The sequence below is a fragment of the Dermochelys coriacea genome, chromosome 13 (genome assembly GCF_009764565.3).
Source record: "Dermochelys coriacea isolate rDerCor1 chromosome 13, rDerCor1.pri.v4, whole genome shotgun sequence".
In the NCBI taxonomy this organism is placed as follows: domain Eukaryota; kingdom Metazoa; phylum Chordata; order Testudines; family Dermochelyidae; genus Dermochelys; species Dermochelys coriacea.
Window position 1 is genome coordinate 13,473,918 of NC_050080.1, and position 21,013 is coordinate 13,494,930.

Genomic DNA, 21,013 nt, shown 5'->3' on the forward strand with positions numbered 1-21,013 from the left:
GCTGGACATGTTCATTGCTGCACAACCTACTGTGTTTTGCATTGGTGTTGGTATGGCAAATAATCTACAGTTCTGGATATTTTCTTTGTCAGATTGCCCCACTTTTGTTATGATCCAAATACTGGCCTGGTGAGATGGGATTTCACATGGAATGAAATAACATGAGCATCAGACCTTGCATGGAATGTTCCTAAGGGGAACTAGAGTCAGTTACCCTTTGCATTTTGCCTGTAGATACATAGCAAATGCCCATTGTTTATAACTAAATGAATATTACAGATTAGAGATGAAAAAAATTATAGGTCACTTAGTCCATTTTATTCCCAGATTGTTTCATAGTTGTGTATATTTTCTATTGCTTTCTTCAATTTAATTTTACATGACAAGTAAAAGGATTAAACTTCTTCTCTTCAGTGTATCCATATAAGGTCTGAAAAGATTCAAGTAAAACTTATCCTGATGTGGAGAGCTGGCTCAAAGCTTTCTATAACACTTAAGGCCCTGTGTGGGTCTGCACAAGGGTGAGGGGAGAATGATGGAAAATCTTGCAAGAGGTCATCTAGGGCTATCCATGCCAGCTGCCCAGAGAAAGCAAGGGATCACACAACCCACCATTACAAAGATCCATTATCATCATACCCAAGTAGTATATAAGCACATTATCCACCATTCCAACCTGTAGGCAGAAGTATTGGATATGTGATGAGTTCCTGCACCCTTTCCTCAATTGTGAGAGTGGATTTTACTTTCAAATCACCCTAAGTCTTTAAACACATTAATAATATATATCTAGCTCTTATGTAGCACTTTTCAGTAGGATATCTCAAAACATGTCACAAATTTTTAATGTATTTACCCTCACAAAACCCTGTGAGGTACAGAAGAATGATCATCACCCCCATTTTTATAGATGAGGAACAGGGTGGTTAAGTGACTTGCCCAAAGTCATGCAGGAAGTCTGTTGCAGAGCAAGGGAATTGAACACAGGTGTTCCAAGTCCTATGCTATGGCTCTAACCACTGGACCATCCTTCAGGTAGATGATGTAGTGAACAAGCAACCTTAACCTGGCAGTAGCAGGCATATGTTATTAGTGGAATTATTATTTATTTCCATAATGTGATTTTCTATCATAAATACAGTTTAATTTTTCTTTTCAAGCTGCTTTGTTGCCCAATGTTGTATTAGAATGTTCCTTCTGGTTGCACCAGTCACATTCTGTTAGACAATATAAAACAATCTGACTTGGAGACATTTAGTGGTTAATCTGAGGAAAGCTGTGTTCTTTTTAAGAAAATGACTCCCCTCCCAAACAAATAAAAGCGTGAGCATTACAGAAGTTGTGACATGATGAGAGAAAAGCCTCTTTCAATACTAAACCGTAAAGGTCAGGATCTGCTACTCAAGTCTTGTTTGCAAGTAAAATAGCATGCTACCCTGTGGCTGTCAAAAAACCTCAACAACCCAGGCAGATTTCTGACAAATAATTTTGACAGATCTCACCAACTGAAAAGTTACCTTGTTTCCTCTTTTGTCTTTAAAACATTTCCCCCCTATTGACAGTTACAATGGGAGCAAAGTAATGGCATTAGAAACTATCATGCTATTAAAAAGAACTGTAACAAGCATTATATTTTGTGCTTTCTGGGGAATTTGTGAAATGGCAGCAGCCTAATTTAGCAATTAGTAATTTGAAACTTCTGACTCGCTAAACTGCTTGCTTCTCTACTGCAACCATTAGTCTTTTTGCATTACTAAGAAAATTAAAAGACGTTCTATGTTGTTCTCATGTCTTAGAGGCTCAGTTTTCCTAATTTAAAGACGACTTTCATCAGCGAAATGTAACTGGTGAGACAAAATGCAGAGCTGGATTTTTGTATGCACGAATGTTTATCTTTTCTGTATACCCTGTTTAAGTGAGAAAATACCCCAATGCATGCACACTGATTAGGATTTACACACATGCATTGTACAGGCATACAACATGGTTATAAGCACAAATCCAGACCAGTGCAAATATATTAAGGTATTTGTCCACTTAAACTGGGATTTGAACAAGTGAGCTGAAATCCTGGCACTGTTGAAGTCAATGAGAGTTGTGCCATTGACTAGAATAAGGCCAGGATATTACCTTTGGACTATATACGTATTTCATTCCTGTGCAAAATTTTTGCACCTTTTTCTCATAACAATTTTGGTCACATTAAGCACCTCCTTATTGGGAGATGGTTTGCTTTGCAAATAGGATACGTTAGTTAAAAGTTGGCAGCATTTAGCCTTAAGGAAACCATTTTTAAAAATTCAAATATATGCAAATTCCTGTTTGTTTACATTGAAACTGTTCAGTGGGCAGATCATATTGTTAAGAGATAATTGTATATGTGTGTGGTAACTATATGTACCATTTAAAATTCAAATACACAATGTGGAGGTTATTGTAAGAACCATACGTGCCTCAGCAGATATGAAAGAATTATCACACTTTTATTCACTCCTCACAGTTTGTATTACTATTTGGAGCTGTGCCATAAAATACCTTTGCATTTAGCATGAAAAATGCCAAGGTCTTAGAAGAAAAAAAATATGCATTAGTTTTATTTACTCTCTCTATACAATACCTGTTGATCCAGAAGCTGATTTACATGCTACAAATTCAGTAATGCTAAGGGTGATTAACATAAGGTATGTCTCCATTACACGCTTTTTTTAGCACCATGTACTGTACATATGCAAAAAGAAAAGGAGTACTTGTGGCACCTTAGAGACTAACAAATTTATTAGAGCATAAGCTTTCGTGAGCTACAGCTCACTTCATCGGATGCAGATGCATCCGATGAAGTGAGCTGTAGCTCACGAAAGCTTATGCTCTAATAAATTTGTTAGTCTCTAAGGTGCCACAAGTACTCCTTTTCTTTTTGCGAATACAGACTAACACGGCTGCTACTCTGAAACCTGTACATATGCATGTAGCTTCCCAGCATGGATATAAATAGCATTGTAGCTTATGAGACGCAGCTTAGGCAGATAAAGACATGCCTGAAGAGAGTGGGTATGTAAGCGAATACATACCTTACATGACTCTCTATTTGCCCAAGATGAGCCTCCCCGCCTACATGGCTATTTTTAACAGTGTCATGTCTGGCTCTCTCCCCACTGCCGAAGCCTTTCTCCACTGTAAGAAAAGGCTCTGGTGGGGAAAGGCTCAGGCAGCTGGAGCCTTTTCCTACAACAGAGAGAGACTCTAGCCATGGGAGAAAGCTCTTGAAGGGGGTTTCTCTGACACATGCAGTTACACACCACAGTGTGGACAAGGCCTGCTTTTCACTGCAGCATGGAGCTACACGTACATTGCAGTCACCATCACTATGAAATAGCCAGAGTGTGGCAGCCCATGCATAACAGGAGCAGAGATGGACATCTGTCACGTGACAGGGCATTGACCTGTTATAACCTAGGCCCGTGTCAGATGGCTAGGGCTGCGAAATAAAAAACAAAAATAAAACCCAAACACCTAACACCAGTGGTGGACAACCTGCGGCCCACGGGTCGCACGCAGCCTATCAGGGTAATCCGATGGTGGGCCACGAGACAGTTTGTTTGCAGTATCCATCTGTAAGCAGGGCCGCCCGCAGCTCCCAATGGCCGCGGTTCGCCATTCCTGGCCAATGGGGAGCTGTGGGAGGCAGTGTGAGCTGCATGGACGTGCTAGCCACTGCTTCCCGCAGCTCCTATTGGCCATGAACTGCGAACCGTGGCCACTGGGAGCTGCAGGCGGCCATGCCTGCGGACAGTCAATGTAAACAAACTGTCTTGTGACCCGACAGCAGAGTACCCTGATGGGCCGCCTGTGGCCTGCGGGCCGCAGGTTGCCCGCCACTGCCTTACACAGTGTCAGAAGAAAACTGAGGGGGGGATTCTTATGGCCCATTCTGCCCCTATACTTAGCTATAAGGGCCTGGGGGAGAACTTCCCACTGCAGATGTTGTATTGGACTGTATATACTGGACCCTCACAAGACTCAGGGATGGGACTTTAGTTTGTGGCACTATGGTCTTTTGGCTTATGCTGCAAGGGGAAACAGTTGTAATTTAGCAGCCCCTGCAAAGTGCTGCTTTGGCCCCAAGAGCAGCCAGAACTGAAAGTGACCCTGCCTTGGACCGTGCCTTCTGTACAGCACCTGGAGGCCTCACACAGAATCCCAAAAACTTGAACAAAGGAATCCTTGGGAGGGATCCTGGCAGGAAAGAGGAAGAAGTGACTGCTGTTTTCCTAACTTTTCCTGAAAGCAAGCGATATTTGGAGAGAAATTGAGAGTGAAACCCTCCATACTGCTGCGTGTGGCAGACTCAGACCTCCTGGAGACGTACAGTATGCGCCAATGGGAGTATGAATGAGACAGCAAACTGCAGTTGGAATTATCAGCTTTACTCCCCTCCTTCTTTCTCTCTCTAGCAACTCTAATGAGACTTCAAGTATTTGTTGTCCTTTAAAGGAACACTGTCAAGATAAAAGTTGCATTCAGAAACAAAATCCTTACCTGAGCTATTAATAATCCCCTAGAATTTTAAATAGCAAATTCACTTAAGCTGTTTGTTTGCCTTTTGCATTTCATTCAGTTTGGATAACGACCCGATCAGTTTTAACTCCTGGGGTACCTGCTGTAGCACAATGTCATTGTTTCTGAGTTTCCAGCATGTCAGGAAAATGCTTTAACTGAAGAGGAAAAAACAGGTGTGTGGGAGGGAGGTGGGGGCGAACTACTCCACAGTGCCTCTCAAATCTAAATAGATCTCTCCTGGGGTTTCCTCGTACTTGTTAGTTTGACCATTAGACTAAGCCCAGATTTTTAAAGATAATAAGGCATCACTCAGTGTTGCAAGGCCTAATTTAGGAGCCTAATCACTTTTGAAAATGAGACTCAGGCTAGTCAGTTAGGTCTTGTAATGCTGAGCAGAGCAATGCCTAAATATCTTTACAAATCTGGGCCTAATTGTCTGGCGTTAGAAAACAGTTTCCCCCCATGTATGTGCTGTTGCATATACTTTTTCCTGGGGAGAGGATACTGGACCAGATCAACCACTGATCTGATCTGACATGGCAAGTATACATGCTGCTACAAAGAGAAATGAAGTCCGTGAAAGTGCTTTGCTAACAACATAAGCTATCGTAATTTAAGGTGTCTGTTTACTCCAATTTCCTTTTTTGCCTTGCTTGAGTTTTATCTGATAGTAAAGCCTCCACTAGGTTCATTTAAAAGCAATTTTATTTATGTTTAGACTTATTAACAATGTTACCTTTTGTTTATGTACAACTGCACAATGCTTTGCTGTTAACATATTTTGACAAGTTTCAATGACAGTTAGACCTGGTGATACACAGCTCAAACTCTTTTTTTCCATCCCCCCTGCAAATTTCTGATTTGCTTTCATACTGTTAGTATGCAATACTCCGCACCATGGCTAAGACACAGGCATGCACATAAAACTAATATTCTCACCTCTTGCTAAATTTTCTAAGTTTAAAAAAAAATTCTTCCCAGCAATTTCAGCTCCATATACGACCAACCCTGTATTCTGAAATTGTACAAGCCCTTGTATATTTGATATCTTACTGGCTCATACTTTGTTTCAGTGGGAGCTTATATTCACCACCCAGGTTGTCAGTAAAACAAAATGTGAATGACATAGACATTTTATGGCAGATATTGTAGCTGTAACTGTCACAGGTTCTGCTGTAGCCTCACTAGCTGAGTGACACACTTCTTAAAAGCACTTCTGATTGGTTTGTGCTCTAGCTAAGCCAAGAAAAAATCCTGAAAATTATGAACATGGTGAAAAATAAAGAACTGAGCATCGAAGGAGCTTTGGATTTGGCACAGAAAGAGATGCACGCAGAAAAGGAAGCAATGACTTTGGCATTCCCGATGGTAAGACTGCTCACTTTTAAAATATATTCTACAATAATTTCAAACTGTTTGTGTGTCTAACACTCATATGTTCTGGGCCAGATTTGGGTCCCTCTCCAGCTGCTTTGTGCATTCTGGCTGCACACCAACTGCAAATGCCATGGATCTACTTTCTGGGGATTCCCTCAGTATAAGAGTCCTTGAGAGGGGTATGGCCACCATAGATACTCCTGTGATGCCAGTCTGGGTGGCACCTAGTGGAGGAGTCATGGCTGGGAGTAAAGGGACAGGTCCCCAGCCTCGGAGGGTAGTCTGGTGTAAGTTAGAGCAACTTTTACTTATGCTCGGGATTGGCTTGGTCCCTGGCCCATTAAGGATAAGGGGAGCACAACAGTGGCTTAAAGATTCCTTTCCCCATACCTGGATCTTGTGCTGAGCACAGGTCAGCTGAGCCAAGGGAATCTAGGCCTGGACCAAGGTATTTAGGTTCCTAATTTCAGTTGATTTTAGTAGAGTTCCTAGGGAGGTGTCCAAAGCCATTTCTACACTATCTGAGTGCTACAGTGGCATAGCGAGGGCTGTATTGTAGATGCAGACTACACCAGCAGAAGGGGTTTTTCAATTGCTGTAGGAACTTTCCCTCCCCGAACAACAGTACAAGGTTGAGGGAAGCATTCTTTTATTGACCCAGCTGTGTCCATGCCGGGGATTAGGTTGGCTAGCTATGGCACTCTGGTGTGTGGTTTTTCCACACCCCTGAGCACTGTAGCTATGGCAACATAAGTTTTTCGTGTAGACCAGGCCTGAACCACATGACGTGGCATGCTCTATTTGACTTGGCACAAAGACTGGATTTTTTTGCCATTAAAACCTCCACTAGGTTCATTGAAAAGCAATAAATAGCTGATTAACAACTTCCCCTTTTGTTTATGACACATGGAATAAGCTGACACCATGTGGCTCAGGTAGGAGTAGAAGTGAGTTGAAATGGAGCAAAAGCACAAGCTCTACGCTAGTTTCATGTAAAGTGTGGGTTTGAGCCCAGACACTCCTCCCTCAGCCCCCGGTTCTCATCCTCTTCCTCCAGTGGGCATTTCCTTTCTCCTACTTCTCAATCTGGTCCTTTCCCTTCTTACTTTTCTTCAGTTCTTCCAGGTATCTCCAACTCCTCCTTCTGCTCTCCAATCTTTATCCCATGATCTCCCTCCCGTCACCATCAGAATTCATCAGCTTTCATTAATATTTCAACCTCTGCAAGCCCCTTAGGGCTGGATTTTGAAAACTGGCCTCCCCATCGGAATGTCTATGAGAAATCTTCACACAATGATAATAGCACCATTTGAAAATGTTTCACGCCAGAGAAGCTGTTAGTGATTTTTGCGAGATGGGGGTCATCAAGCCTCTTCTAAATTCCTTTTGGGTTTGCACTTTAATAAGTTCCTACACTGCTTAATAAGCGCTCTGCTTGTATAAGGTTAATCTAGAAGGAAGAAAAAAACTAAGCAGCAGTTTGGTGTCCTCTTGCAACACAGAACTGAACAGTCTATCAACTGGAGATTAGCCAGGAACATAGAGGGCTGCATGGACATCATTTTCTTCAAGTGATGAAACACAGTGAAGTTAGAACTAGCAGTTATGGACCCAGATCTTGATGGTTCTTACTCACTTTTTTACTAAGTTTTTACTTGGGCAAAAGCAATGAGTGACTGAGAACTGACTTGTGGTGCTTGTAGTTATGTGATATTATCATTTTGTTTTCTGCGTACTGCAGCTTAACATTTTTGGACAGTTGTCAGCAGAGGCAGCTGGCATTTTGTGAGTCTTTCTGCATTCCCTAAATCTAAAGTAAAAGCAGTTCATACTGTAAGTAGATGGTTGCTCTTTGTGTATGGAAAATTCAGATGGAGGGTAAGTAATTCAGAATTTGGCTGGTGGTTTAGACTTTAGAGCTCTGTGATATGAGATGGGAGAGCAGTAAGGATGATTGTATCAAAATTTCAGGCTGTATGAATGCCTCTCTTTAATTTTACAACACTAAAGAGGATGTGTTGATGTGAGTTAATACAAAGGATAAGTATTTGTTGCAGAGGAAATCCCCTCTATTATAGTATATTATCACTAACAGGACATTTATATGGATGATGTGTTCTAGAAATAACGCATTATAAGTAGTTTCTTGGCTACTGCCCACGGTACTATAGTCTGTGATAATTAAACTGAGAGCTAAATCAAACATTAACACAGTTATATCCTCACAGTGGTGCACAAATACAGAGCACATTATCCTGTAGCTTGCAAAATCAGTGCATGTGAAAGTCCAATAGCCAATTTTACAAGCCAGGTGGTAAATTGTGCACCCCAGCGTTTATGGGCACGGGCAAATCCTATATCTCTAGTTCTACTTCATCCTGTTCAATAATCTGATGATGAAAGTGTCTTTCTACAAAGGTTGATGCCCTTTTAGTTTGCTAGTTTGAATAATAGACTGGCTACGCATGTATGTTGTTTTAAATGCATTTAGTACAATTCTGAGGTCTCCCTTTCCACCTTACTACCCGTTCTCAATTCTGTTTCTTCCTCTTTCTCTCCCTTGCTCAATCCTTCTCCCTCTCATGCTATCACCTTTAGCTTCAGTTACTGCAGTAGGATTCGTGTATGCTTGGCTCATGTGAAAATCAAGCCATTATGGTGGTACAATTCTTCCCAGTGCAGAGATCCTGATAAAGCCTCTCACACCATTGACATACTGCACAGAGGGAGACTTCACTTGAGAGTCTTAATTTCATATTAATATATTGAAAGAACATAAGATTTTAGTTGATATCAATAATGTTTTCCAGGATTCGCAGGATGTGCTGACTGGTTCACAGTTCAACTTCAGTGTCTACAAATACAAACGATATAGGTGGCAGAAACGAATTTTGCAGGTAACTTCATGAATACAAATTCCTGCCTCTGGAGAAATATTGCACTTACTATATTTTTGCATAAACGTGAATGTGGGTTTAATATACTCCGTAGTCCAATATATTGCCTGAATTAAAATCCAGTGGAGATGTTTGAAATATTAAACTAATCCTCTGCCTTTTAGACCAAAACTTCTGTGCAATTAATATCTGATACCTCCTCTGTTGGGGAATTATAACCAGCAGGCTGTAGGATGGACTTGAAGATCTAAGACATCTTTCATCTCTAGCTATTGTGCTCCATGACAAAAATATTTGATTGCGATGGTTTCCCTTTGCACGCTGTTCTTCATTTACAAGTTGGCACTTATAAAAGTGGTTATTTTCTTTTTGAATTTCCTTTGACAGCATGTCTCTGTAGTAATGATCTATAAATCCTACTTGTGTACTTTAGAACTAAGGGAGAGATTTTCCAAATATGCCTGCGGGACATAGGAACACAAGTCCTATTTAAAGTCAGTGGGTCTAGTTGCTCCTAAATGCTTTATGCATTATTGAAAATCTCTGCCCAAAGTTCTGATCTACAAACCATTAGGTTAAGATTTAGCTGCTTAGTTTCTAAAACATTCAGATATTTTCAAATCATAAACCTGATTTCCTGATTATCTTAGAAAGTTTACAACAGCTTCGCAAACCCTGTAACACAGCAAATTATACCACTCTTCCCTCCTGCCCCTGCCCTTGACATGGCCAAGACCTCATCTGGTGTAAATTGACATAGGTCTAATTCACACCTCATTTAACCAGCAAAACCCTGTGTTCTCAGAATGTTCTGGATGAAACATAATGTCCTGGATGAAATGAGCCCAGTCAGAGCAAGGGCTTGTCTGCACACAAATTATACTGGTTTAACTAGACTCTATTCCTGTGCAGGAAGGATAATAACCGAGGCGATGTCTACATTAAAACAGTATAGCAGTGGGAGAATTCTTCTGTCAACCTAGCTATTGCCTCTAGGAGAGGTGGATTAACTATAGTGAAGGGAGAACTACACCCATTGCTGTTGTGAGGTCTGGTCTATACTAGGAAATTAGGTCAGTTGTAATGACGTCACTCGGGAATGAAAAATCCACACTGCTGAGTGATACAGTTAAATTGGCCTAGCCCCAGAAAATTCTCACATTGAGCTAGCTGCCACATCCTGGGGAGGGGGAATATGTACGCCGACGGGAGAAGCCCTCCCATCAGCGTAGGTAGCGTCTTCACTGAAGTGCTGGTGTTTTAAGTGTAGACATATCACATTCCAGGGTGCAATCCAAACCAGTGAGGGGTTGTCACCACCTGCCCTGCAATCTTGGGTGTCTCGCAATGCTTTGCTGTTGTAGCTTCCACACTGGGCTGCTCACAAACAGTCAGACAGCATGCTGGTCACTTCCTGAATGTCTGTGTATAGCTGCAGTTCTGGTCCAGTGACACTGAATCTAGCAGCCTGTCAGCAACACACCAGTGACACTCTGGCTTCCAGCAGCCTGGGTTACTGCTTGCCAGGCAACCCCAACACATGTCCAGTCCTGAGTTTCCCCCCAAAAGTGTGTTCTGTACTGTCCAGCCCTCTCCTGCCCAGTTCCGATATTAGAGGTCCATTGTCACTGTATGGGGTCAAAGTACAACACTTTGCTACTGTAATTGGAGTTTCCAAACAATTCACTTTAAACACAACACTGGGTTAGTTCTGATTAAAGAATAAAACAAATGTATTTAACTACAAAGAGGTAGGTTTTAAATGAGTACACGTATAAGGTATTAAAGTAAGAAATGCTTATAAGAGAAACAAGATGAAAATGCTTCCTAGTAACTAAAACTTAACAAACAAGACTTGGATCAAAGTAAAATTATTTCCACCTATTCTCGGCAATATAGCTGACCAAATTCTCAAGTTAGGATCTGCCCTCAAAGGCCAAAGGGCCGGTTCCTTTGTCTTCTTAGGTATAAGAGCAAGTGTAAGAGAGAGAGAGAGAGATAGACAGAGAGCATATTTGGGGTGTTTCTTGTCCCTCACTTTTATAGACCAGTCACCCTTTGAAATGTATTTTCCTGAGGGTTACCCCTAAATAAAGTCCTTCCCACCCTGAGGACAGAGACACAGAGCCTCATGGTGAAAGAAGTTCCGTGTTGTTGTTTGTTAAAATGCAGATCAATCTGTTTTTGCTCCCCTCCCTTGTTAAAGAATGGCCACTTGACTGGTGATTGCCAATCAGCTTTGACACCCGTTCTTTGCCCAGTAATTAATGCTCCAGTGAGAAGATTATTCCACTAGCCTGTGCTGCTGCTGTAGAACAAGGCTCTTACACTGGTTTATACAAGACATGTGGAAAATTCCAAAGAAAACAATGCTTCAGAATGATGAATTGATGTATATTTATCAAAGAGATAAGGAAAACGCAGATGCAAGAAATATATATTTCTTTGGTAACTACAGTAAATACAGGACAGTGGTTGGATAAGAAAAAGTTTGTTCTTGATTCTAATTGTCAACAGAACAGATACATTTTCTCAGTTGGCCCCTTAGCCAGGAACCAAAATATTTCATTTTAATATTGGTGCTAGGCCCTTCCTTGTTAATGAAGGGAAGAGGTGAAATCAAATGAGAAAGATTTTTCTCTTCCAGATTGATTTTAACACACAGACCATTTTTAACATTGAGAAAGGGATCATCAAGAAACAGTTCCCATTTCCACAAATTAAATCCTGTGAAGACAGTGAAGGGAGGCGCTTCAGCATCGCATTTCACGGGCGTCCGGATTATGAGCTGGAAGCAATGTCTCTTGAAGATAAAAGAAAAGTAGGTTAATCTGTTGTAATAAATTATTTATTATTATCAATTTAATATTAGGATGTGTTATGTGTTGTGCAAATGGAGAGATTGATATATCCTTAATATATTTTTTTAACAGACTTTCACCCGATTTACACTTTAGTGATTACATTGGGTGTACATGGGACATAGGAATGTAAGAGTAGTGTTGTGTATTTGGTTGTTGTGGTAATAGAACCTTGTTGTTGGTATGGCAACTGAGTTTGATTATTAGGGGATAGCCCAGCCGGTTTTGGCTGGTTTTTGGTTAGTTCAGTGTGTGGCAATAAATGTCTGCTTTTAAGGTTAACAGCTCTCTGTGTCTCCAGTGAGTTCTTCCTAAAACTGTTGCCCCTAAGGATATAACAACATGGCTACGAGGGTGGGATGTCTGTGCTGATCCAGCAACAGAAGGAAGTAGAAGTCACGGTACAAAAACCCCCCTTTTTTGCTGCAGGAAGAGGGTGAGAACTGGCTTGTTTGCAGTGACTACAAACTGAAACTAAAACCATGGCTACACTTACAGGGCCACTAGTACCTTCTGAAGAGACTATAGTGCAATAGCACGCATATACTGAGCATTTTGGGCTTTTTGTTATTGCAAATGACATTACAGAAGAAAAGAAGGTGCCAATGTTCTTCAGTGTTGTAGGGGCTAAGACTTACTTCCTGCTACGCAGCTTACTACACCCTGTTAAGCCAGCGACCAAATCTTATAGTGACATTGTGGAAATCCTGGGGTCCCATTTTTCTCCAAAACCATTGGTAATTACGGAAAGATATAGGTTCCACAAAAGAGACCAGAAAGAAGACAAAACAGTTGTACAATTTGTAGCAACTTTGAAAAAGCTTGCGGAACACTGTGAATTTAAGGAGATATTAAATGACACCCTACGTGACAGGTTAGTGTGTGGCCTGCACAGTGAAGCGATACACAAGTGCCTATTGATAGTGGCTCAGCTTACTTTACCGAAGGCTGTGGATATTGCGGTCTCCAGGGAACTGGCTACAAAGGAGGCGCAATCCATCAGTGCATCCCCTAGGGTGCATGAGATGTAACAAGAACCTAACCACAAAACTGTGCAGAGTCAGGAATGTTGCTGCTGTGGTAAGCCGGGTCACCAGGCCTCAGAATGCTGATGTCAGGACCTGGTGTGTCGACAGTGTGGCAAGAAGAGACACATTGAGTGCGCCTGTAAACAAAAGGAAAAGAGGCCTGTGGTCTGGCTGACCAAAAAGGGAAATCTGCACACCCTAGAGCAGACCCAGGATGACCAAGGAGACACCTCATCACAAGAAGAAGAGCCACTCCACGTTTTGTCGTTGGCTGTGGGCTCACATGAACACTGAGTAATCCCGTTGTTGGACGGCAAACCTATACACATGGAACTGGACTCCGGTGCCGCATCTCACTGGTCCCCGAGACTGTGTATAAAGAAAAGCTACAGCATCTTCCGCTTAAGGCAACAAAAACAGTTCTGAAGACTTATACAGGAGAAGCTTTGCCCATGTTGGGCACTACTGATGTTAAGCTGGAGCTCAATGGACAGGCTGCTAAATTGCCACTGTTTGTGGTGAGAGGTAATTACCCAGTCTTAATGGGTAGGTCTTGGCTTAGGTAGATCCAGCTGAACTGGGCAGAAGTGCACCGAATGACTAAAGAAGAAACTGGTCTGCCCGCTATACTAAGGAAACATGTTGCTGTTTTTGGAGAGGATCTGGGAAGTGTGAAGGGAATCACTGTGACATTGAACATTAAACCTGACAGTCAACCAAAATATCAGAAAGCCAGAACTGTGCGATATGCCATCAGGCCAAAGGTTGAAGTGGACCTGGAGCGCCTGATCACAAATGGAGTCTTAATACCAGTTACCCGTAGCCCATGGGCAACGCCTATCATTCCAATAGTAAAGAAAGATGGCTTCCTCTGGATATGCAGTGATTTTAAAGTCACTGTCAACCCAGTGTTGTGTGCAGAGCAATACCTGCTTCCCCGCATCAATGACCTCTTTGCAGGCCTGTCTGGGGGACAAAAGTTCAGTAAGATTGATCTGAGTCAAGCATATTTACAGATGCATGTTGATGAAAAGTCCCAAGAGCTGTTGACTATTGTGACACATAAGGGGCTTTATCAATACTTTGTCTACCCTTCGGAATAACGTCTGCTCCTGCCCTGTTCCAGAGGGCTATAGATCAGATCTTTTGTGACTTGCCAGGGGTCCAGTGCTATCTGGACAACATCCTGGTCACTTGAAGGAATGAGGAGGATCACCTAACGAATTTAGAGGCTACCCTACAAAGACTGGAAGAATATGGCCTATGAGTCCGCAAAGACAAGTGTGAATTCTTCCAGCCCTTTGTTGAATATTTGAGACGCATCATTGATGCTACAGGTCTTCATAAGGCCCCTGCAAAAGTTAAGGCTATTGTGGAGGCTCCCCTTCCTTGAAATGTTAGCCAGTTTTGCTTGTTTCTAGGACTATTAAACTATTATGGAAAGTTCATCTCACAGTTAGCCACACTGCTAAAACCACTTCACGAACTCCTTGGGCAGAACAAGGCCTGGAAGTGGACTGAAGCCTGTGATGTTGCTTTTAACAAAGCTAAGGATGCATTGCTAAATTCTGAAGTTCTGATGCATTTTGATCCATCCTTACCTCTACAGTTGGCCTGTGATGCCTCCCCTATGGAGTGGGAGCAGTCATGTCACACATTATGCCTTCGGGAGAAGAGAGACCTATTGCTTTTGCTTCACGCACTCTAAGCAAAGCAGAAACTAACTATGCCCAAATTGAAGGTGAGGCATTGGGAATCATTTTCGGAATTCGGAAGTTTCATCAGTACCTGTTCAGACAGAAGTTTACTCTTCTCACAGACCATCAACCTCTGACTTCAATTTTTGGATCCCACACAGGCATTTCCCCATTAGCTGTTAGTTGTATGCAATGTTGGCCATTGTTGCTTTCTGTGCACACATATGATATCAAATATTGGAAATCCTCTCTGCACGGCAATGCGAATGGTCTCTCAAAGCTCCCTTTGCCAGTAAAACGTCAAGATATTGCCCAGAAGGAAATCTTTTACTTTGAACAGATAGAGAATACACCCATCACCACTACTCAGGTAAAGAAGGCAACTCGAGTTGATTCAGTATTGTCCCAAGTTATGGACCTGGTGATGCATGGAACGTCTCTATGAACCTCTCCAGTCTCACCTGATCTTTTTACCTACATGTCCAGGAAGATGGAGTTATCGATCCAATCTGGTTGTTTGTTGTGGGGGAGATTTGCCATTATCCCACCACCAGTGAGATCATAGATGTTAGAACGGTTACATTCTGTTCACTGTGGAAAGTGCGCATGAAGGAAATTGCACAAAGCTATTTTTGGTGGCCTGGATTGGACAGTGCTATTGAAGAGAAGGCAAGAGCTTGTATGTCATGTCAGGGTGTGAGGAATGCACACCAGTAGGCACCCCTACACCCATGGGACTTGCCTGAAAACCCGTGGCAATGTATTCACATTGACTTCGCTGACCCCCTTGAAGGAAGCATGTTCTTGGTTGTGGTAGATGCCCATTCTAAATGGCCAGAAGTCTCTATAATGCAGTCCACTACTGCAGAGAGTACTATCCAAAAACTACGAGGACTCTTTAGTCGTTTCGGGCTGCCAGAGCAACTTGCAAGCGACAACGGACAGCAGTTCGTCTCTCAGGAGTTTCAAAATTTTATGAAAGCAAATGGGATACACCACATCACTTCAGCACCATATCATCCATCCACCAGTGGAATAGCTGAAAAATTTGTGCAGACAATGAAACAAGCTTTGAAACCGGCAAGGGGACAATAATCCATTCAAAAGCATCTGGACACCTTACTATCCTACAGAAACACCCCTCATGCTATGACCAAGGCATCCCTGGCCTTTCTAATGATGGGATGACAGCTGCACACTTGCTTTGATCTGCTGAAACCTTCTGAATCCCGACAAATTGTGCAACGCCAGCAGCAAGATCAAGTCATCAAGTGTGCACCCAGTGCAAAAGACCGAACTTTTAGCCCGGGACAACCGGTTTTGTCCCAGAATAATACATCTGGAGCTAAATGGGTCCCTGCCACTGTCATCGCTCAAACAGGGCCTGTTTCCTAGACAGTCCGGACTGCAGAGGATCTCACCTGGCGGCGACATGTAGATCAGCTGCTGCCAGGTCTTACCTGTCCTCAGGACACATCTTCAGTTGAGTTGCCTGACTTCACCACTTCCGACGAGACACTGAATCAAGAGTCACCTGTTCCTGAGTTTCCCCCTCCATTACTGCTGGCAGCAGAGATACTCTCCTGCCCGGAATGAGCTAATATCACATCCTCACCATTCACCCTCTGAGCCCTGAGCCCATTATCAGGCCTGCTCCCAAGACACTTTTGGGAACAACAACACCAGAAGTCCACCGTAATCCACCTAGAGACAGAAGGCCTCCTCATTGGCTGGATCTTCAGCTAGGGCGAACCCATGGTTATCGGGCAGAATAATCCCGGGGTTTAGCTGGGCATGGAGGCAGTCTACCCTCCTTCTCTAGCTTTGTGTTTGTTTTATTTATGGGACGTTCTCATTAAGGGGGAGGAATATATTGTGTATTTGGTTGTCGTGGTAATAGAACCTTGTTGTTGCTATGGCAACTGAGTTAGATTATTAGGAGGTAGCCCAGCCAGTTTTGGCTGGTTTTTGGTTAGTTCAGTGTGTGGCAATAAATGGCTGCTTTTAAGGTAAACAGCTCTCTGTGTCTCCAGTAATTTCTTCCTAAAACTGTTTTCCCCAAGGATATAACATGTAAGGCAGAATTTTATTTTCAGACAGACCTGTAAGGCAGCCCATTGGAAAGGGGAACAGAAGAGAGAGAGTCCCTCATGATGAGAACTAATTAGTAGGTACAATTTTCCACCAAGTTAATAGATGACACATTCTCTTAAGTAAGGGGTACAGTTGTGTTCTTAGTTGCACCCCGTCAGCCTCCTTTAACGCAGGGGCATATGTAATCATGTAGCTGTTATGTATTTCAATTTTGTGTGCTGCATCTTTAAATTACCAAGGAGCTGTCTGTCTATAGGAGCAGCTGCCATTTTGTTTGTGCAGCATGCTAGCAAGAAGACACACTTTGCTCTTTCAGGGAGACATCACGTTTCTTATTTCCCTGTTTTGTTCTCTTCCTTAATCCAGATCAAAAGTCATTAAGTAAATGGCTGCTTTTAGTGTAGGGAAAGCATACCATAAATGAGACCTGAGTTATCTTTTATAACTCACTCTAGTGTTAAAGAAACATGTCCACCTTTGTGATTGGAGGTCCAGCACAAAGAAGATGGATTCATTTCCCTAATTTCAGCTGGAATGTGGCTGGGTTGGGAAACTATTTAAACAAATCAACTCACTTCTCTCCCATTGCTTGTACTTTAACTCAGACTCAAGCCTAAACTTCTCCAGGCAGCTATTTCCTCTTTATATGAGAAAAAATATATATGTAGATATTTATGAGAAAAATGAACTGAGGCCATCCTTGGGTTGCAGAAAGAGCCAGAGGTTTCAGTCTTTCCCCAGTAAAATACAGTGAGTGGCAGGAGATAAAAGTAGTGGGGACAGAACATAATTGAAAACCAACTTGGATACAGTTACTGAAGCTTGCAGTAACTCGGCAATGTAACATTGCAAGGGTTCATGTGAACCCTTCTTTGGTTTGGAGGCCTGCAACTGGTGAGTTTCCCTTTGAGTTTCAGGCTCAGACAAATCCTAAATTTCACCAAATTTCACACTGGGTCTAGATAGATAGGGACTGAAGCATCTGGCTCCAAAGTCTCCATAAGGACAGGCATGCTGAGGTCTGGAGATTTGATTCAGCCCATTATATGGGAGGCATTAAAGCCACCTGCAAAGTTTGGATTAGGATTCAAACTTTCACAATGCCCCGGGGTGTTCTGATTCAGCCAAATGTAGATGTCGAGCCAGCTACAGAGTTCAGGTCTGATTCTGAACTCTCCCAAAATGTGGAGGGGTTTTGGCTCTTGGGTTTTCGTTTGGGCCCGTCTCTACTGGAACCTTGCAAAGCTTATGAGAGTTTGCAGGTTTTCCCAACAAAACCATATATTAGTTTAGATTTGCTCATTTTTCTGTCCAGGTTCATTTAACGCTAGGCCTGGGTTCAGCTGAAATGGGTCACAAGGCTGTCAATGAAGCCTCTTTAAGTCTAGAGTTTGGAATGAGACCTCAACCCAGTCAAATGTTACCTGTTTTTTAACTGAGTGCTTGGAGATTTGCAGAAACTCGAATTGTACATTAAGTAAGGAAACAATATGAGAACAGTAACAGAGAGATCTGTGTTTGACAATAAGCCTTTTTAGGAGGAGGATATACCATGTTCACACATCTACATGTTTAAGGGTAGAGGCATACCAGCAAATTTGCACTGAGCTACATCACTTACTTAGTTTATGTAAAATGAAATTAATCTGCCTGTTTAGATGTCCATTTTGTTCACGGATACATTTAAAAAATCTAACCCATTAACATAGGCTGCAAGGGTGCTGGTATGTAAAACATACACAGGCTATTGTCACTTATTATACAGATATCACACCTGGTGAACAAAGTTACCCAGAGTAATTCATACAGGAGACCTATAGAGTTCTGCTCTGGAAGACCTGCCAAATGTGATGTGATACATGAAGGACTACTGGATTTGCAGGAAGACAGTTTTGCATCCATTAAATGGGTGAAGTATGAAATATCTTTTTCTTTTCATAGCAGTAATTTCTATCTCCCAACTGCAGGAAGGGGGTGGATGTTTCACAAACTCTGATAATTATCTAACACCAGGATTTTAACTTGTGGATCAAGAAATGTCATTTTGGTTCACTTTATGGATTCAAATTTAGTGAATCAGTCTGTCTGAAATGAAGAACATATAAGGTAAGTATTGTTAGTAGGCTTGCAACAGCACCTAGCACAGTGAAGTCCCAAGTGCATGGCAGACGCTTCTAGATGCTACTGCAATGCAAATAAATAATACAATGATTTTAATGGGTGAGCCTGGAGAATTTCCTTCTCCTTCATTTTCACCTTTTTTTCTTTTTACCTTCCTAACCACCCCATTTTCAACCACTAATGAAAAGAAGTAAAACTTCTGTCAAAGCAGCTAAAGAAGGTAAGTGTCCACCGCAGGTTCTCTGCTAGAGGACAGTTTTCTGTCACTGGACAAATAGTTGTTCTGCAGCCAATAAGTCATTCTCTGTTTTCCTCTTGGCCTTCCTGTAGAGATGACCAACCACTGCCTTAAAGGGAGGTAACTTTAGAGCTATGAATAATGGTGTGCTAGGATTTAGACTGGAACCTCCAATTATTTTACATAGGCCACTAAATAGCTATCTGCTGGTAACAATGACTTTTTGTTACCCCTTCAGCCGTTATTGAACTAGGAACCTCTCAGTGAAGGCTTTAAAATGGCTCTTCAGTTTGTTCTGTTGTTATGTCAGCTCATCCTGTCAAAAGATTTTGGGGGGAAAGAGGCCTATGGGGACCCCTCATAATGCAAAAAAGAAAGAAAGAAAGAAAGAAAGAAAGAAAGAAAGAAAGAAAGAAAGAAAGAAAGAAAACATTTAACACTGTAATTATCTGCACATAGCAATTATCTCAAAAGAATTCAGAGTGTCTAGGAAATGATTTTAATTGTTTTTAAAAGGCTACCACTGTATGTCTTGTAAACAGTATCCTCAAGAGCATCTTAGGATTTGCTGCCGTGCTACATTTAACAGTTTTGCTAACAAACAAAAATTGACTTTTATTTATCATGCAAAGCAAAGCCCTGGTTGCTTCTCACATAATATTAATCCTCTTTTTTTTTTTTTGGCAAAGTAAATAATGGCGGAGACACCCGGAGATGCTATTAAGCCATAAGTCCCCGTTTTAAAGGAAGGAGCAATCAATGTAATTGCCAGATCCATTAAACAATTCTTATCACTTTGACTCAGCATGTAGGCATAGCTGTAACTTACGTTTTATGTTTTATGTTTTATGTTTTCTTCTTCCATAGTAACTAAACTTGTTTAAATTATACCCTATGGCCAGTGATGAGACAGTAAATGAGGAGGGCTCTGAGTTACTACAGCAAATTCTTTCCCAGGTGTCTGGCTGGTGGGTTTTGCCCACATGCTCAAGGTCTAACTGATCACCATATTTGGGGTTTGAGAAAGATTTTCCCTCAGCTCAGATTGATAGAGACGTTGGGGTTTTTTCGCCTTACTCTGCAGCATGAGGCCTGGGTCACTTGCAGATTTAAATGGTGGATTCTCTGTAACTTGAAGTCTTTAAATAAGGACTTCAGTAACTCAGCCAGAGGTTGTGGGTCTATTACAGGGGTGGGTGAGTGAGATTCTGTGGCCTGCAATGTGCAGGAGATCAGACTAGATGATCATGATGGTCCCTTCTGACCTTAAAGTCTATGAGTGTAATTCATAATTACCTAATCAACCTGCCACACCTTGGGGAGGAGTGGGAGGGGAACACTGATGAAAATAGTGTCAGAGTGATAAAGAAGCAAAATAATCCTCAAGAGAAGGACCTTTGTTAAAGTAGAGGCTAGAAGACCCAACCAAGATTGTGGCCTTCTTGTGGTAGAGGCTGTATGTAGTGTGACAGTCCTTGGGAGCTTACAATCTAAATATACAAGAGAAAGGGGAAACAGCCACAGAGAGGTGAAGAAATGTGCCCAAGGTGACACAGCAGATCAGTAGTAGAGCTAGGTTTACAACCCAGGTCTCCTGACTCCCAGTTCAGTACCTTAACCACAAGACCACACTTCCTTGTCTGCCTTTAATTCAGCAAAGTGTTGTCCTTCTTCTATATAGTTTAGCTTGCATTCACTCGTATTCTCTCTTCCTCCACATTGCAAAGGAGATAGTTCTTAAGTCAGGGAAAGGAGAGGTGGGTCAGAAACGTGGCTAGTATTTAGAGTAGAGGAAGTTGAGCCTCATGTTATTATTTAACACTTATGCTACAGTAGAACCTAGAAACCAAGCATCTCAAAACCCCATTGTGCTAGGTGCTGTACTGAAGTATGGTAAATGACAGTCCTTGCCACAAAGAGTTTACAATCTAAAACAGTGATTCTCAAAGCCGGTCTACCGCTTGTTCAGGGAAAGCTCCTGGTGGGCTGGACCAGTTTGTTTACCTGCTGTGTCCACAGGTTCGGCCGATCATGGCTCCCACTGGCCGTGGTTCGTCACTCCAGGCCAATGGGGGCTGCGGGAAGCCACATGGGCCAAGGGACCCTTCCTGCAGCCCCCACTGGCCTGGAGCGGAGAACCATG

At 42.2% G+C, this 21,013-nt stretch overlaps 1 protein-coding gene across 3 annotated transcripts in view; it reads left to right on the plus strand.

Annotated features, from left to right (window-relative positions):
• Positions 1–21,013, plus strand: part of LOC119841987 (formin-I-like) — a 67,929-nt gene that overhangs the window by 10,119 nt on the left and 36,797 nt on the right. Inside the window, exons 1-5 of one of the 3 annotated variants that reach the window (XM_043495920.1) lie at positions 5,017–5,129; positions 5,794–5,925; positions 8,745–8,831; positions 11,479–11,652; positions 18,277–18,425. In XM_043495920.1, coding sequence (XP_043351855.1) covers positions 5,094–5,129; positions 5,794–5,925; positions 8,745–8,831; positions 11,479–11,652; positions 18,277–18,425 — 578 coding nt within the window. In that variant the 5' untranslated portion in view covers positions 5,017–5,093. Of the gene's footprint in view, positions 1–5,016; positions 5,176–5,793; positions 5,926–8,744; positions 8,832–11,478; positions 11,653–18,276; positions 18,426–21,013 lie in introns of those variants that run through there. The other 2 variants (XM_038369852.2, XM_043495921.1) reach the window with 2 other exon arrangements.